At 34.6% G+C, this 14,408-nt stretch overlaps 1 protein-coding gene across 3 annotated transcripts in view; it reads left to right on the forward strand.

Annotated features, from left to right (window-relative positions):
• The window catches only part of LOC109334465 (phosphatidate cytidylyltransferase 4, chloroplastic-like), an 8,286-nt gene continuing 2,362 nt past the window's right edge, over window positions 8,485–14,408 (forward strand). For 2 of the 3 annotated variants that reach the window (XR_002106101.1, XM_019570264.1), the window contains exons 1-5: window positions 8,485–8,848; window positions 9,542–9,810; window positions 10,593–10,783; window positions 12,662–12,786; window positions 14,140–14,273. Coding sequence is in view for 2 of the 3 variants with exons in the window: in XM_019570264.1 (XP_019425809.1) it covers window positions 8,585–8,848; window positions 9,542–9,810; window positions 10,593–10,783; window positions 12,662–12,786; window positions 14,140–14,273 (983 nt within the window). In the remaining variant the exon portion in view is untranslated. The remainder of the gene's footprint in view (window positions 8,849–9,541; window positions 9,811–10,592; window positions 10,784–12,661; window positions 12,787–14,139; window positions 14,274–14,408) is intronic. The other variant, XM_019570263.1, reaches the window with a different exon arrangement.

Below are 14,408 nucleotides of genomic sequence, written 5' to 3' on the forward strand. Positions count from 1 at the left end.
TACTATGACTAAGTAACAGGTTACCAGAACTAAGTAACAGGTTACATGAGTGAGAAACAAGTTACCCAACAAAAACTGAACAAGGTAATCGATTACTCCCTTTGAGTAACCAATTACAAGGTTATAGTATATTTGAGTAACTGATTACACAATATGATAATCGGTTACTCAGTTGGACAAAATGTTTGGGTAGTCAATTATGTCGAGGCTGTAATCGATTATTGAGAGATGTTAAATCAAATTTTAAGATTCAAACTGCACAGCTTTCACCCCAAACGAAATGGTTTCATTTCAATCAATTCCTACCTTTTCATAGAGGTGTTATGGCTGATTGGAAAGCCTATTTAAAGGCATTGAAACTCATAATTCAAATACACAACTCATATACACAATCTGAATTTTTCTGAAACACTTTTTCTAGACTTTTTGCAACTTGTTCTTAACTTTCAGATTAAATTTTCTGAAGTTACTTTAAGTGTGGTTTCAAATATTTTCAAACCTTCTGAGCATTAGAACTAAGTGTATAAAGAGTTACCGGTTTGCTAGAGATCATAGTGTCTAAATCTTGTAAAGGAAATCCTTGTCATTGTTAAAGTTTTCTTCCTTCAATTTGCTGAAATACTTTCTATCACAAGGGTGTGATAAGAAAGGAGATAGAGTCACTTGGAAAGGTTGTTTTCCAAAGAGTGAAATATGTATTAGAGAGTGAGTAAGGTACAAGGAAGTCTCGGGGTGAGAATTTGTAATTACTACTCCTAATATCTAGTGAATAAATCTCTTATGCTGCAAGAGTACTATATGTAACCTTCAATGAAAAGAAGGTGAACTAGTATAAAACTCTCTGAGTACTCTCTTCTCCCTTATCTCCTTAAATTTACTTGATACTTTTTTGCATAACTTTTTCGTTGCTACTAACTCTGAAATTTGAAGAAAATCTATCATAGATTTAAGACAACTAATTCACCCCCCTTTTAGTTGTCATCTGAGTCTTACATATTTCCTCTGTGAGATCATTAGACCATCTTTGGATTGAGCCACCTCAATACCCAATAAGTAACAAAGTTTGCCAAGGTCTTTAGTTTGAAATTTGTGAGAAAAATGTTGCTTTAACTAGATTATGCCTCGTTGATCACTACCAGTTATCACAATATCATCCACATACACAATCAAGTATATACATCTTTGAGTTGAATGAAGATAGGAAACTGAGTGGTCATTACCACTTCAAATCATAACAAACTTTTTTACTACCATGCTGAATCTGCCATACCAACCTCGTGGAGATTGTTTAAGACCATAAATAGATCTATGAAGATTGCAAATCATATTGAACCCCCCTTGAGCAAAATACCCAGGTGGTTGCTCCATATATACTTCCTCTTCGAGTTTACCATGTAGAAATGCATTCTTAATATCAAGTTCATGAAGAGGCTAGTGGTATATGGAAGCAATAAAGAGGAGAAGCCGAACAAAAGCCATTTTGGCATCAAGAGAGAAAATGTCACTATAGTCAAGGCCATATATCCGAGTGTATCCTTTGGCCACCAAACGAGCCTTATAATGATCAATCTTACCATCAGGACCAACCTTAATAGTAAAGAGTCGATGACAACCAACCAAAGACTTCTGAAGAGCAATGGGAAGTTAAAATTCATGTGAAAGGGCCGGAGATAGGAATAGAACATTGTCATTGATGAATCTGGAATGACCTGAACAGCAGGACCAGAGGCATGGATATGCATCACATGAGGTCGTGGACGACGATGATAAACCTGTAGAGTTCGTTCAACTAGGTGATCCACATAGTGGGTAGGTGGGGCCATAGGCACAAGAGTCTCAACCATAGGAGGAACTGGGACAACTGTAGGTAAAGGCTTATAAGGGAATGGTTGTGGCTAAAAGTATAGATCAGACTCGAAAAAGGTAACACCAGTTGATATAAGGTAACGCTGAAGAGTAGTTGATTAACAATGATAACCTTTCTGGGATCAATGATAACCTAGAAAGAAACACTTGAAGAAGTGAGTATAGAGTTTATCAAGACAAGGAGAGAGGTTGTGAACAAAACACGTCAACCTAAAAACACGAGGTAAAATAGGGTGAAGAGGTGTATGGGTAAAAAGGATAGAGTGAGCTACTGCATCATCAAGGACAAATGAGGGCATGCGGTTAATGAGATAACAAGTAGTCAGAATAACATCCCCCCAAAAATGAGATGGAACATTACCATGAAGAAGAATTATTCGAGTTGTATCGAGGAGATGTCTATTTTTGTGTCCAACAACCATATTTTGTTGAGGTGTATGAGCATATGATGTTTGATGAAGAATGCCATTAGTTGTCATAAAATGTTGGAATTGCATAGACAAGTATTCACGGACATTATCACTACGTAAGGTGCGAATAGAAATAACAAATTGTGTTTTAATTTCGTGATAAAAACGCATGAAAATTGAGAATAACTCTAATATATTTTTCATTAAAAATAACCACGTGCAATGAGAGAAATCATCAATGAAAGTTAACAAATACTTATTCCCATAACTAGTACTAATACGACAAGGACCCCAAACATCAAAGTGAACTACAACAAAAGGGGGACGATGCCCGTTGACCGGCTTAGATAGATTAGGCACCAATTTATGAAGCTTGTGAAGACTTGGATGACCCAATTGAGCATGAACTGTAAGTGTTGAATGTGTGAGAATGCATATCCTGGGTGAAGATAAGTAGTAGATGCCATGAGATTCACATCCGACAACAATCGTCTATCCCGAACTTTGGTCCTGCAAGGTAACATTATGGTTTGTAAACATAACATTACAATTGTGAGACTAAGTCAAACGACTGACTGAAATCAAATTAAATAGACATTCTGAGACATAAAGCACATTATGAACTAATAGGGAATTAAGGAGTTTAACAATACCAATCCCTTTAGATTTGGTTTCAGTACCACTAGTTAAAGTAGTAGTAGGTAAGTAACCAGATTCAGAGAGTGAGGAAAACAAAGTCTTATTAACAATAATATGGTTAGAGGCACCTTAATCAATAACCCATGGGCCAAGGGAACGAGACTGAGAGATGCAAGCAGAGGAAGTACCAATGTATGCAGATGCAAGCAGAGGAAGTATCAATGTGCGCAACTGAAGCAGAAGAACCAGATTTCTTACAACTATCAACCATTGGACAAAATCAGCATAGTCAGTAAGAGTAGGTTTCGGTTGAAGCAAAGTCTAAGGTGTGTTAGTTTGAGCTACATTAATAAGGCATGATGGAGGGCACCCATGTAGTTTCCAACACTGATCAATAGTGTGTCCCAAATGATGACACTGATCACACTTGGGACAATTCATGGAGTTGGATAAAAAAACTCGAGAGCGTCCTTGTGTGTTATGTTGAGGCACAAGAGCAGTGGTATCGCCAAGGCTTGGAATAACTGATATTTCTGGTGCAAATTGCAGTGGGACCCGGAGGAGTGCCGAAGATGCTGTGGATAAAGTGGGAACATTCGTCGACCCCAAAATCTGATCACGTGTAGCTATGTACTCTGGAGGCAAACCATAAAGTGCAATGATCATCAAGAAGGTGCTATGTTGCTCAAGTTCTCTCTTCTTTTCAGCAGCGATAGAGGCAACTAGAGGTAAAAGTTCATTAAATTGATGGAGTGCAACATGAACACGACCAAGATAGTTGAACATAGGACCATCAAATTTCTTAGGTGCAATGAGAGTCATCAAATCATAACACACGCCATAAAGACGTTAAGTATCATTGGTGTAGAGTTACTTGGCCTGACTCCAAATCAATTCATATGTGATATGGGGATTGAAAATTGGTTTTATAGTGGGATGTAGTGTTGACTTGATGACACTGCATATTTGCGCATCAATCTTCTCAAACTTTGGACGTCAAACCAAAGGCACATCTTTCACCTTCTTAGTGAGATGTTCCTTATACCCTTGACTAGTAAGTCATAGTTGAATATCTGATGCCCAAGTTTCATAGTTAAAACCATCCAACTTTTCCATGGAGAGCGAAGAAGTAATATAGTTGGTGAAAATAGTATTATCAATCTTGGGTCGTTCAGAGGAACTAGGGGATGCCATAACTGACCAGGGGAGAGAGAAAAAAATATAGGGGTTGTTTGCATCGAATGAGGACTGTTTGCACCGGACGGGGACTGTTTGCAGCAAAAAAATGATACTATTTGCCCTAGAACATGGGTTGTTTGCACTGGAAGGGCTGCTAGACGTGAAACACACCCTAAACCAGAAAACAAAACACATTCTGGGACCAAGAAGCCAAGGCGGGTCTTGCACCACGAACAATGGTCGGAGAAGATGTCGGACGCGAAAAACAGCCAGCATGACTGTTGGAACATGTTGCCAGAAAGGAAAAACGTTTTTAGGCTCTTGATACCATGTTGAAATAGACGAAGATAAAGAAGGAAAACTCATATCTCATTATTAGGGTTTAGGAAATACAAGTATATAAAAGTGTAAACAATAAAGACTATGGGCCACAATGACTTGGGCCTTACTAACATTTACAACATCAACAATAAATTTTGGAAAAGTGTGAAGTATATCAACCACAATGACTCAAGGTTAAAAAAAATTGTGATGTTGTTGAATAAAAGTATTTGAAAGAAAGGAAGCTTGTTAGTGATTGTCTCACTAGATGGAATTCCACCTTTAATATGCTATCATGTGCTCTAAAGTTTAAGACAGTCTTTGCATCTTACAAAGAGAAAGAGCCTCATTATAATTATGCACCTTCAAATGAGGACTGAGAGAAAGTTGAAAAAGTTTGTCGACTTCTTCATGTGTTTAGTCTTGCCACTCTTGTGATTTTTTGCAGTGAATATCCTACTACAAACTTGTATCTTGCCGAAGTCGCAAGGGTAAAGGATGTAATTGATAAAGCGTTAGAGGATGAAGATCATTTTATGAGAGAAATGATTGCACCAATAAAGATAAAGTTTAATAAATATTGGGGGGAATGCAATCTCTTGATAGCCATTGCAAGTGTTCTTAATCCTAGGTGCAAATTCCAAATGAGCAATGCCAAAATTATTGGAGTACTCTTTCAATACGGAAGTGACTTATTCTAATGAAGATAACAACACTGCTACAAACCCCTCATAATCACAAATGCCAAAATTAGTTGTGCATACTGGATTTCAATATTGGATGAGTATCATGTGAGAAAATGAAGCAACCCCCAATGAAATTTAAATAAGATGCATATCTTGATGAACTAGTTTTTATACCTAATAGTGAATATGGTGATAGATCTTTTAGTGCATTGGAGTGGTGGACGAGCAACTCCATGAAGTATAAGGTCTTATAAAAATTGCGCATATATACTTGTTATTCCAATCTCTACAATAGCATTTGAATCCACATTTAGCAATGGAGGAAGAGATATTGATGAATATCATTCAAAATTGAATGAAGGATCTATTGAAGCACTAATATATGGTTGGGATTGGCTTCGTAGTAAGTATCTTGTGAAGAAAAAAGAAAAGGTAAAACATTAATAATTTTAAGTTTGCTATTTTAGTTGGTTTTAAACTATTATATGATTTAATATATTTTATTTTTATTGTGAAGGAGTACGAGGTTGAAGAAGATCAAAAGGAAATTTATTTGAAGTCGTTTATTGAAAATTTTCATGAGGTCCTTGATTCTGCAAAAATGCAAACACTATGTGCAACCTCAATATTCCTTGTAGAGTTACTCATTTTGTACACCTGACTATCTTCTTTACTTGGCATTCTCATTTTTTTAAATGAATTCTTCAAATGATTTCTTATTTTATGTTGCACCAATCTTATTTGGTTGTTCAGTTAAGAACTATGTTAAGTTGGTTCAGAAATTAATTGACCTTTAATAATGATCTAATTTTCTATTTAGAATGCCAACCTTTTTATAATGCAAATTAATTCTGAATGTAATTGATGATATAGAAAGTTGAAGCTGATGTGATGGTGTAATAATGCACAAATGCCACTACAGTGTCACTAGAGACTAAAGCAAAAGTGAATGAATGTGCATAAAACAAATGAATTAATTTTATTCTAAATTTCTCATGGAAAGTGAAAATAATGAAGTTGGTGCAGGAAGAAAATCCGGAACAGACCTTTAAACATGCTAACAGGTCAGATCAGACTTTTAAACAGGTCAAACATAGGCTTTGATTTTTTTAAACAGACTAGCAGGCTAGGCCGATGCTCCTATGTGCTATATAGGTTCGGCTTGATTAAGGTAAAATCTGATTTGGCCTGACCTGTTTCCACCCTTAATCAGAGATATCAATCTGACACTAAGTATCTTCTCTTACTATCATAGACATTTTTTTTATTTTCCTCGACAACATTATTTGCTACCATTTTCATCAACCAATTTCTTTGATCTTTCATTCTCATAAACAATTAGTCTTTCTTTGGTTGGGGTGATTTTAAGTGAAAAGAAGAAGATAAGAGGAGAAAATAAGAAAAAAAATTACATTTTTCCGTAGTTTGGTTAAAGAGAAGAGAGGGGAAATTATGGTGGGTCACATCATAATTTTCTTCTCCTCACATTATTAGAAGAGAAAGTAAGAAGAGAGAATTTGAATTTGTAAAATAACAATTTTGCCTTCACTTCCACAAAATTATAGCAATCACATAAAAATTGAAAAACACTTTATCTTACATATGTATCTAAAAAATAATATTTAATGTGTAGCTATTATTTTAATTACATTTCAACATAATTTAAAAATATATGTTTAATAATTTTAGCAATAAAATTATTTTTAAATTATAATTTAATATTAAAGTTAATATGGCAAGGGTATTATTATATTTACAATAAAATATCACTTTTCTTTCTCTTCTCTTTCTCTTGTATCAAACAACTATTAAAATTTACTCTTTTTCTCATCTATTTATCTTTTCTCATACTCTTTATTCTTATCTTCTTATCTTCTCTCCTTATATTTTCTTCTCTCGAGAGCATTAATTCAGTTGGCATGGTAAAGCTACACAAATTTGCCTACCAAAATTTCACATAATATCACCATTACTAGATTGCAGACTAGTTGTGTCTTGATTGCAAACGTGCTTTTGAAATGGATATGTCTTTAAAATTATGTCATTTTTAGACGACTCAGACATTTTGATATTAATATTTTATTAGTTTGAATATATTTTGTTCTCTTCTGATTTTCTATACACTTAAAAATGAAGATTAAAATATTTAAATAATTCAACGTAATCTTACTCAATCTATTTGGAATCATTAAAATTTAGAGGCTTATCACTTAGAATATAGCTACAAGAGGTCTTAACAATAATGATAGATAGAATCCACTACATGTTTTCGATTGCATCTATGAGCTATATAACAACACATGTTTATATAGTCCAATAACTTGTATATATTATCTATGAATTCCTTTAGATTTGAATCATCACACCACCATTCATCAAACATAAAAAATAAATTGCTAGTGTTGATCAATGAATTAGTTGCATCGTAGTATGGAGGTTAATGCCTTAAAAGTAGTATCCAACATATTTTCGATGTAATCGATTATTATGTCACTTCTAAGGTTAACACAACCTATTCTTAAACTAATGTATTCAAGGTCAAGAATATTGGATGAGGATCATCTGTCCTAACTTGGTGTCCTCCATCTGGTCCTATTTATATTTAAACACATGGATTTAATATATTATTTTTGTAAAATAAAATTAAAATAAAGTGTTACTGTTATTTGTTAGCAAATAGTGATTAGGCTGAGACACAAGGATATGAACTCCAAGAAATAAAGATCCCGTTCCAAGAATATGGAGCTTAATATTCATATTGTGCTTGAGGCCATTAACAAACATGGAGACATCCTAGTAGTTTTTGGGACGCTCGTGATTGAATTGGGCATTCCAAGCATTCGAAACCCCGTTAATTAAAACAACAAAATCCACAGCACATTGTCTATGGACCGGAAGTAGGTTCAACATAGAGACTGAACCATGATAAACTTTGGTTTGTATTCTCTCTTACTTTTATCTGTTTATTTGCGGTTGCATTTATATTTGCACTAATATGTTTTACACTCCTTCACCACAATCATTTTTTATATAACTAAGTATATCTTCTCATTCTAGAAACTAATTTCTTTTGGATCTATAATTTCTCTTCCCAACAATTTAATTTAACATTTAGCCTAGTATTATATGTATGGATTAGTAGACTTCACACTATTATACAAACACCCCATCGATAACCCATAATAGTTTTCAATACTATGTATATTATTTCTGTTGAATATTCTTTTTGAAAGCTCTGAAAAAAAATACAATTTTGTCAAAAATCACTTTAGTTTTGTAAATATCGAATTCACCCCTTTTAGATCATGGACAATTGGCCATGGTTTATTTAAATCCCACAAGTAATAGTAGTGCTTAATAAATTATAATTACTTTCAAGGGGCATAGTGCATTTTGTTAACCGTGAACAACATCCAATTGCAGTACCAAATTTTTTTTCCATCTTTTGTTTTTGTTTCTTCCAAAATCCAACAACTCGGTGTGATGGCTCACCACCACCGATTCACGAACTCAGTGACACCCCAAAGCCACTTATTGATTCCTCAGTGTGCTTGTCCATGCCGTCCATTTCCTTCTCAATCTCACCGTTCAATTTCATCCTCAAATCTCACCAACTTCCCTTTCTTCTTCACCAAACCGAAACCCATTTTCCTCCGGTTCAATCACCGGTCCGGTTCATCGTTTTATCCTCGCGCCATCGCTCACCCTGAACCGGAGCACAGCCTCCCCCAACAAAATGCCCAAAAGGTACTACTTCTTTATATGGCTATTCAATTCATTTCAATGTTGAAATTTCAAATTCAAAATAAAGTTTGTTTCATTTGTTTGTACACAGTAATTCTTAGTTGAATTGAATTTGAAGTTGTATCAATTCTCAAACATTTAGTGACTGTTTGTTTATGCTTTTTTTCATCTAAAGGTTTTATTTTGATCAATAAAAAAAAAAATCACTGCATAGTGGTTTGATTAGCCTTTTGTAGAAAAAATAAGAAGCTGTAGAATCTATATTTTTTCACTTCGAAAAACCACTTTTGTAAAAGTTATATTTGGGAATTAAATACTTGGCAGAGAGCTTTGCTGCCTTAAGGGCCCTTCGGCTCGAATTCGGATTAGTCCGCACTTGTGGTGTGTGGATTGTTCCCAAAAATCACATTTTAAGCCTAACCAATGCTTCTATTAGTTATCCTAATACTGATATTGTGGTGTGTTTTTTTCTTCGAATATTTTAATTTGGCAAAAATAAAGTGCCCAACAATGAGGAGAGTGTTCCCTAATGTTGAAAGTTCCGTCTCATTTGTGTGTGCATAACTAGAGGTTAATTAGGTTATTTAGGTGTATTTCCTATGTTTTGAGTATGTATGTATTACAACTTATAGAACATAGGTACCTGAAGTGAGTGCTCCTAAGAACTTGATGGAAGTCATAATTTTGCCCTTGTAGGAGGATTTACTCCAGAAATCTCAACAGCAAGTTAGTCAGTTTAGGAACAGGGTTGTTTATGGAGTTGGCATTGGGATAACTGTAGGCGGCGTTGTTTTGGCTGGAGGATGGGTTTTCGCGGTGGCCTTGGCTGCTGCTGTCTTTGCTGGTGCACGTGAATATTTTGAATTGGTTCGGAGTCATGGAATTACTGAAGGAATGACACCTCCTCCGCGCTATGTGTCACGAGTCTGCTCTGTTATTTGTGCCTTAATGCCCTTATTTATCATGTAAGATTATTATTGTGACATATTGATCCATGATTGCTTTACATTTGGAAATCTCTAGTATATATGTTGCGTATTGTTGATTGCAGACTTTGTGTTCATTTAACAGTTTTTTTTTGTAAGACTGCATTTAACAATTAACAATGAATGTTCAGTGATATTAGTTTCACTTGTTGAACGCCTGTTTGACTTTATTGTTTCACTGGAGAAAAAGGGAGAAAAAACCTGATTGAAGAGGAAGTAGTAAGGAACTGAGATATAAGCTAACTTATTTAGAATGAACCAATTGGGACAGCTGCATCATGTTATCATGTTTGTGCTTCACCCCAATCATAAAATGAATCAATGAAAAATTAAATCTTTGATCCACATACCATAAAATTATATAACTTTCGAATGTTATATGTTTCTCCCATTTATCCCACATACCACTTACCGAGTTCACCGTGCTGCATATCATTTACCGTGTTCTTCAAAAAGAAAGTCTTGTAATAATAGTTATATAAATAGTGATGAACCACATAGAACCACATACAAGTACCGCATAACATGTAACCATGAATTTCAATATTTCATAACATTAATGTTGCAATTTATTACGACTCACGTGTTAGCATCCATTTATTTCTGTAGTCAAATTTTGATTATGAACTTTATTTTGTTAGATGGTGTACTTTCTTTTCATCCATTTATCTTCTATAAACATAATTGTAGATCCATAACTTCGATAGTGAAGGATGATGGACATGCTTGCTGATCAATTAGTATTTCTGATGCATGCCCAGGTATCGTGGTCATATCGATGTTTCTGTGACTTCTGCTGCTTTTGTTTTGGCCATGGCGTTACTCTTACAAAGAGGAAGTGCCCGCTTTTCACAGCTAAGTAGTGCCATCTTTGGGCTATTTTATTGTGGCTATCTTCCTTGCTTCTGGGTTAAGCTTCGATGTGGCCTAGCAGCTCCAGCCTTGAACACAGGTAAGTTACCGTAGTTTTCAGTAGTCTTTCAGTTTTAGTTCTGACCATTGTGGGGCTGGGGAAGAACAGATGCATTTCTTTTTAATCAAATAAGAAAATTACTGAAGTCATTTTGTCATTAGTTCTCCACTTCAAGGTTATCAAGTCGAGGTTCTTATTGTGAATTGAGTCAAATTGTGTATCTTATGATACATGATCAATGACTTAAAAATAAATGTGTATAGAAATTGAGAAATAATAGATATTAGCATCATAAAGTCAAATAATTCATTAATAACCAACAACTAAAAATAGAAACTTCAGTATAACAAAAATTCAAAGTGATAATAAAGACTTATTAAAGTATTATGAGAAAGAGAGGAAGGCAAAAGAACAAAAGTCAGCCTTAGTAGCAGAGAACAAAACATAGTAGTGGTATGATACTGCCAAAGTGTGAAGTTTTAAAGAGGCAGGGGACAATCATTGTTTAAAAAACTGGACTGGTTGGTTCAACCGGTAAACCGGTCATGTCACCATCCTGGATGATCCCACAAACTTCCCTGTAAGAAAACAATGTGAGGAACCGTTTGAACCACTTATAAACCACAACAACTGACAAAAACCGGCTACTTTACAGTTTTACCTGGTTTGGAAAATTAGACTAAATCTAAAACTATTACTGGTGACTCAGCACACCTTTAAGGCTCATTTAGGCCCACAAGTGAACGTGAACCATGTGGATAAAAGGAGCCAATGGTTTTATAGGTAAAGCACAACATTTGTGCTTGAAAAGTTGCCTATGTGGGACTTTAGTATGCCTTCGTTTGGAAATGTTACGGGAGCTTTAGAATGCTGTGCAGCTACCTCTCAACAATTCTATATTTCTATGCCATCATTCTTTGTCTACAGTCTTCTCTTTAGCTTAGTCTATGGTCTTTAGAAGTGAGACTCACATGAAAATTCTCTTTGGGCATTCCATTGGTTTAGCAACTCCTGGAGTTTCTTATATCAACTTGTCAACTAGTTTACAACCCTTGTTAACATCTCCTAGCCATGTTGATTAAGCCAAATATCCCATTGTAACTTGTGCTTCAATGGCCTTCCATCCTCTCTGTGTATTACCTTGCTTAGTCCTGTACAAACATGGTAGTTTACATTACCCACTTGGAAAAACCTAAACCTTTAATGAAGTAGTAAAAGTTATTTAATTCTCCTGTTAATATTTAATTTTTAAATAAAAATAAGATTTTAAGAAGTTAAGTTTTTTCAGGTGCGTTCTATTTGCTTTGTAATTTAATACATTATGTATGTGTATATTTTAATATATATATTCAATTGTCATTGGTTTGACTGCGGTTCGACCATGGTCGGACCATTGAACCACGAACTAGTGCCTTCACTGGTGTAATGACTGGTTCGGTTTTCAAAACATGAGAAACAACTTTAGTATTTAAAACTGAATATAAAAGACCTAGAGTTCATAGGAGTGGTATTTTCAGCACTATCCACCTTTTCCTACTAAAAATAGTGTGAAAGGCCCAAAAAGGATAAAATTTCATAATCGAGTCGTGGCAGAAAGTCTGTGTTTTCCCCCTTGTATATTATTGATTACTTGGATTTATATATACTCCAGCATTCTAGCTATTTTTGTTTGTTGTCTGCAATGCATTAGTATGATGTGAGGTTGTGTTCAAAATTCAAATTTGACATGCCCTACTATTGATGATCTACAGTGAATGATTGCCTTATTTGATGTTATTCAGCCATTTCATATATATTGGTTATATCTGTGTGTTAATTCAAACCACATATCACTGATGCTTGATCCTTTAGATAGAATTTTTTAACTCGTCTCTTTCATTAAGATCTGTCCTTCCTTGATTGATTATTATTTTGTAGGAATAGGAGCAGCATGGCCTGTACTTCTTGGTGGTCAAGCTCATTGGACAGTTGGTCTTGTGGCAACTTTGATTTCCATGAGTAGCATAATCGCAGCTGATACATTTGCATTTCTTGGTGGCAGGGTATGTAGGCCTCTTGATGTGCAACTTACCTGTTTTTTCCTGCATTTGTCACTTGCTTTAAGAAGTGATATTTACATTTGATAATTTCTGATTCATTCCATCATTTCTATAAGCCTGCTATATACCTAATGTTGTATTTATGAAATGTCATATATGAGATATTAGTGGGGTTCAAAGTTGATTGTAATCTTTTATAGAAGAGGGTTGGTTCTAATGAGATATCCTGCTGATCATATAGTCCATATCTCTGGAAACAACCAACCAGGAGCATGTAATGGAACTAGTCATTGATTTATTATGTTGAAAAACAAAATAATTAATACTATTGATATACATATAGTATACCAGGCTTTCTTTATTTATTATCTTGGTTATAAGCCTGAGTAACTGATAATACTGATATTATGTGGTTGTATTATGTCATTGTCACCAATTAATTTGTGAAATAAATTTATAATGTCTCTCAATGTTATCTGTCTTTGTCAGTCTTTATGAATCAAGATTCTTGAGTCTGGTTGAGCTTACCTTTAGGGCCTTTATGTTCAATGACCCCATTCTTGAGGGAATAGGACCTTTGTGTTCAATGAGCCCTATTCTTCAGGGAATAGAATCCTTTTAACAATGCATTTGGAAAATTCCCATTCTTCATTTTGAAGGGTGTGATGCACTTCATTAATATGTTACCTGAATGATATCCTTTTGTCCAAAGAAAAGGAGTTTCTGGCCCAAAATAAGTTTTTAAATCTTCAGAAAGCAATTTGAAGGTGAGTTGTGAAATATTAGCATCTCTTATTTTAGCGGACATTAGTGGGTTGGTACTAAGCAAAATCTAATCCTCAGGGAACCAGTATCTGCATTTACAAAGGCCAAGTTGAGAAGTTTGAAGATTGAAATAAGGGATACATTCAAATGAAGCTTGTAAGAGAGCAGAATGAACTACTTTATATTTTTCCTATAGGTATAGGCCGGTCTAGCTGGTTATTATGGATTTGTTGCCATGATATGAATTAATGCAGAATATGGAGTTGATTCAATTCAAATATTTGAAATGGTTTTCCACTTATGTGGGTCATTTTCTTTTAGTTTTGCTCAATGGTGCATAGACCCGCTTTCTTTTGTAACCTCATGTATTCGTGCTTCTCATAGACTTGTTTAAGTCCATCATTTGTATTTGGGTTGAGCACGCCTTGTGCTCTTAGTAGTGCAATTCAGTTTGGTTTTCAAAACACAAAAAAAAGGAAGTTTTCCTTGATATAACATTGTTATGGTATTTTTTTTCTTTAATAAAATAAAATAGCATATTTAATTTGACATTCAATTATGAGTGAGATTTTTTTTTTTATGTCCATGCAGGCATTTGGTAGAACACCACTTACTAGTATAAGTCCAAAGAAGACATGGGAGGGTACTGTTATAGGCTTTTGTGGGTGTATTGTTACTTCTGTTGTACTAGCAAAACTTTTCAGATGGCCAATATCGTTATCAAGGTACCTACCTGATGTTGAAGTTAATGTCAGTGTGTTAATGTTACTCATTTAAATTATGATGCACCTATCGTAATTATTTGCCGGACAAAATATATATATATATAAGTAGAACATTACAAAATATTTAAGAGGCTG

The sequence above is a fragment of the Lupinus angustifolius genome, chromosome LG19, assembly GCF_001865875.1.
Source record: "Lupinus angustifolius cultivar Tanjil chromosome LG19, LupAngTanjil_v1.0, whole genome shotgun sequence".
Lineage (NCBI taxonomy): Eukaryota > Viridiplantae > Streptophyta > Magnoliopsida > Fabales > Fabaceae > Lupinus > Lupinus angustifolius.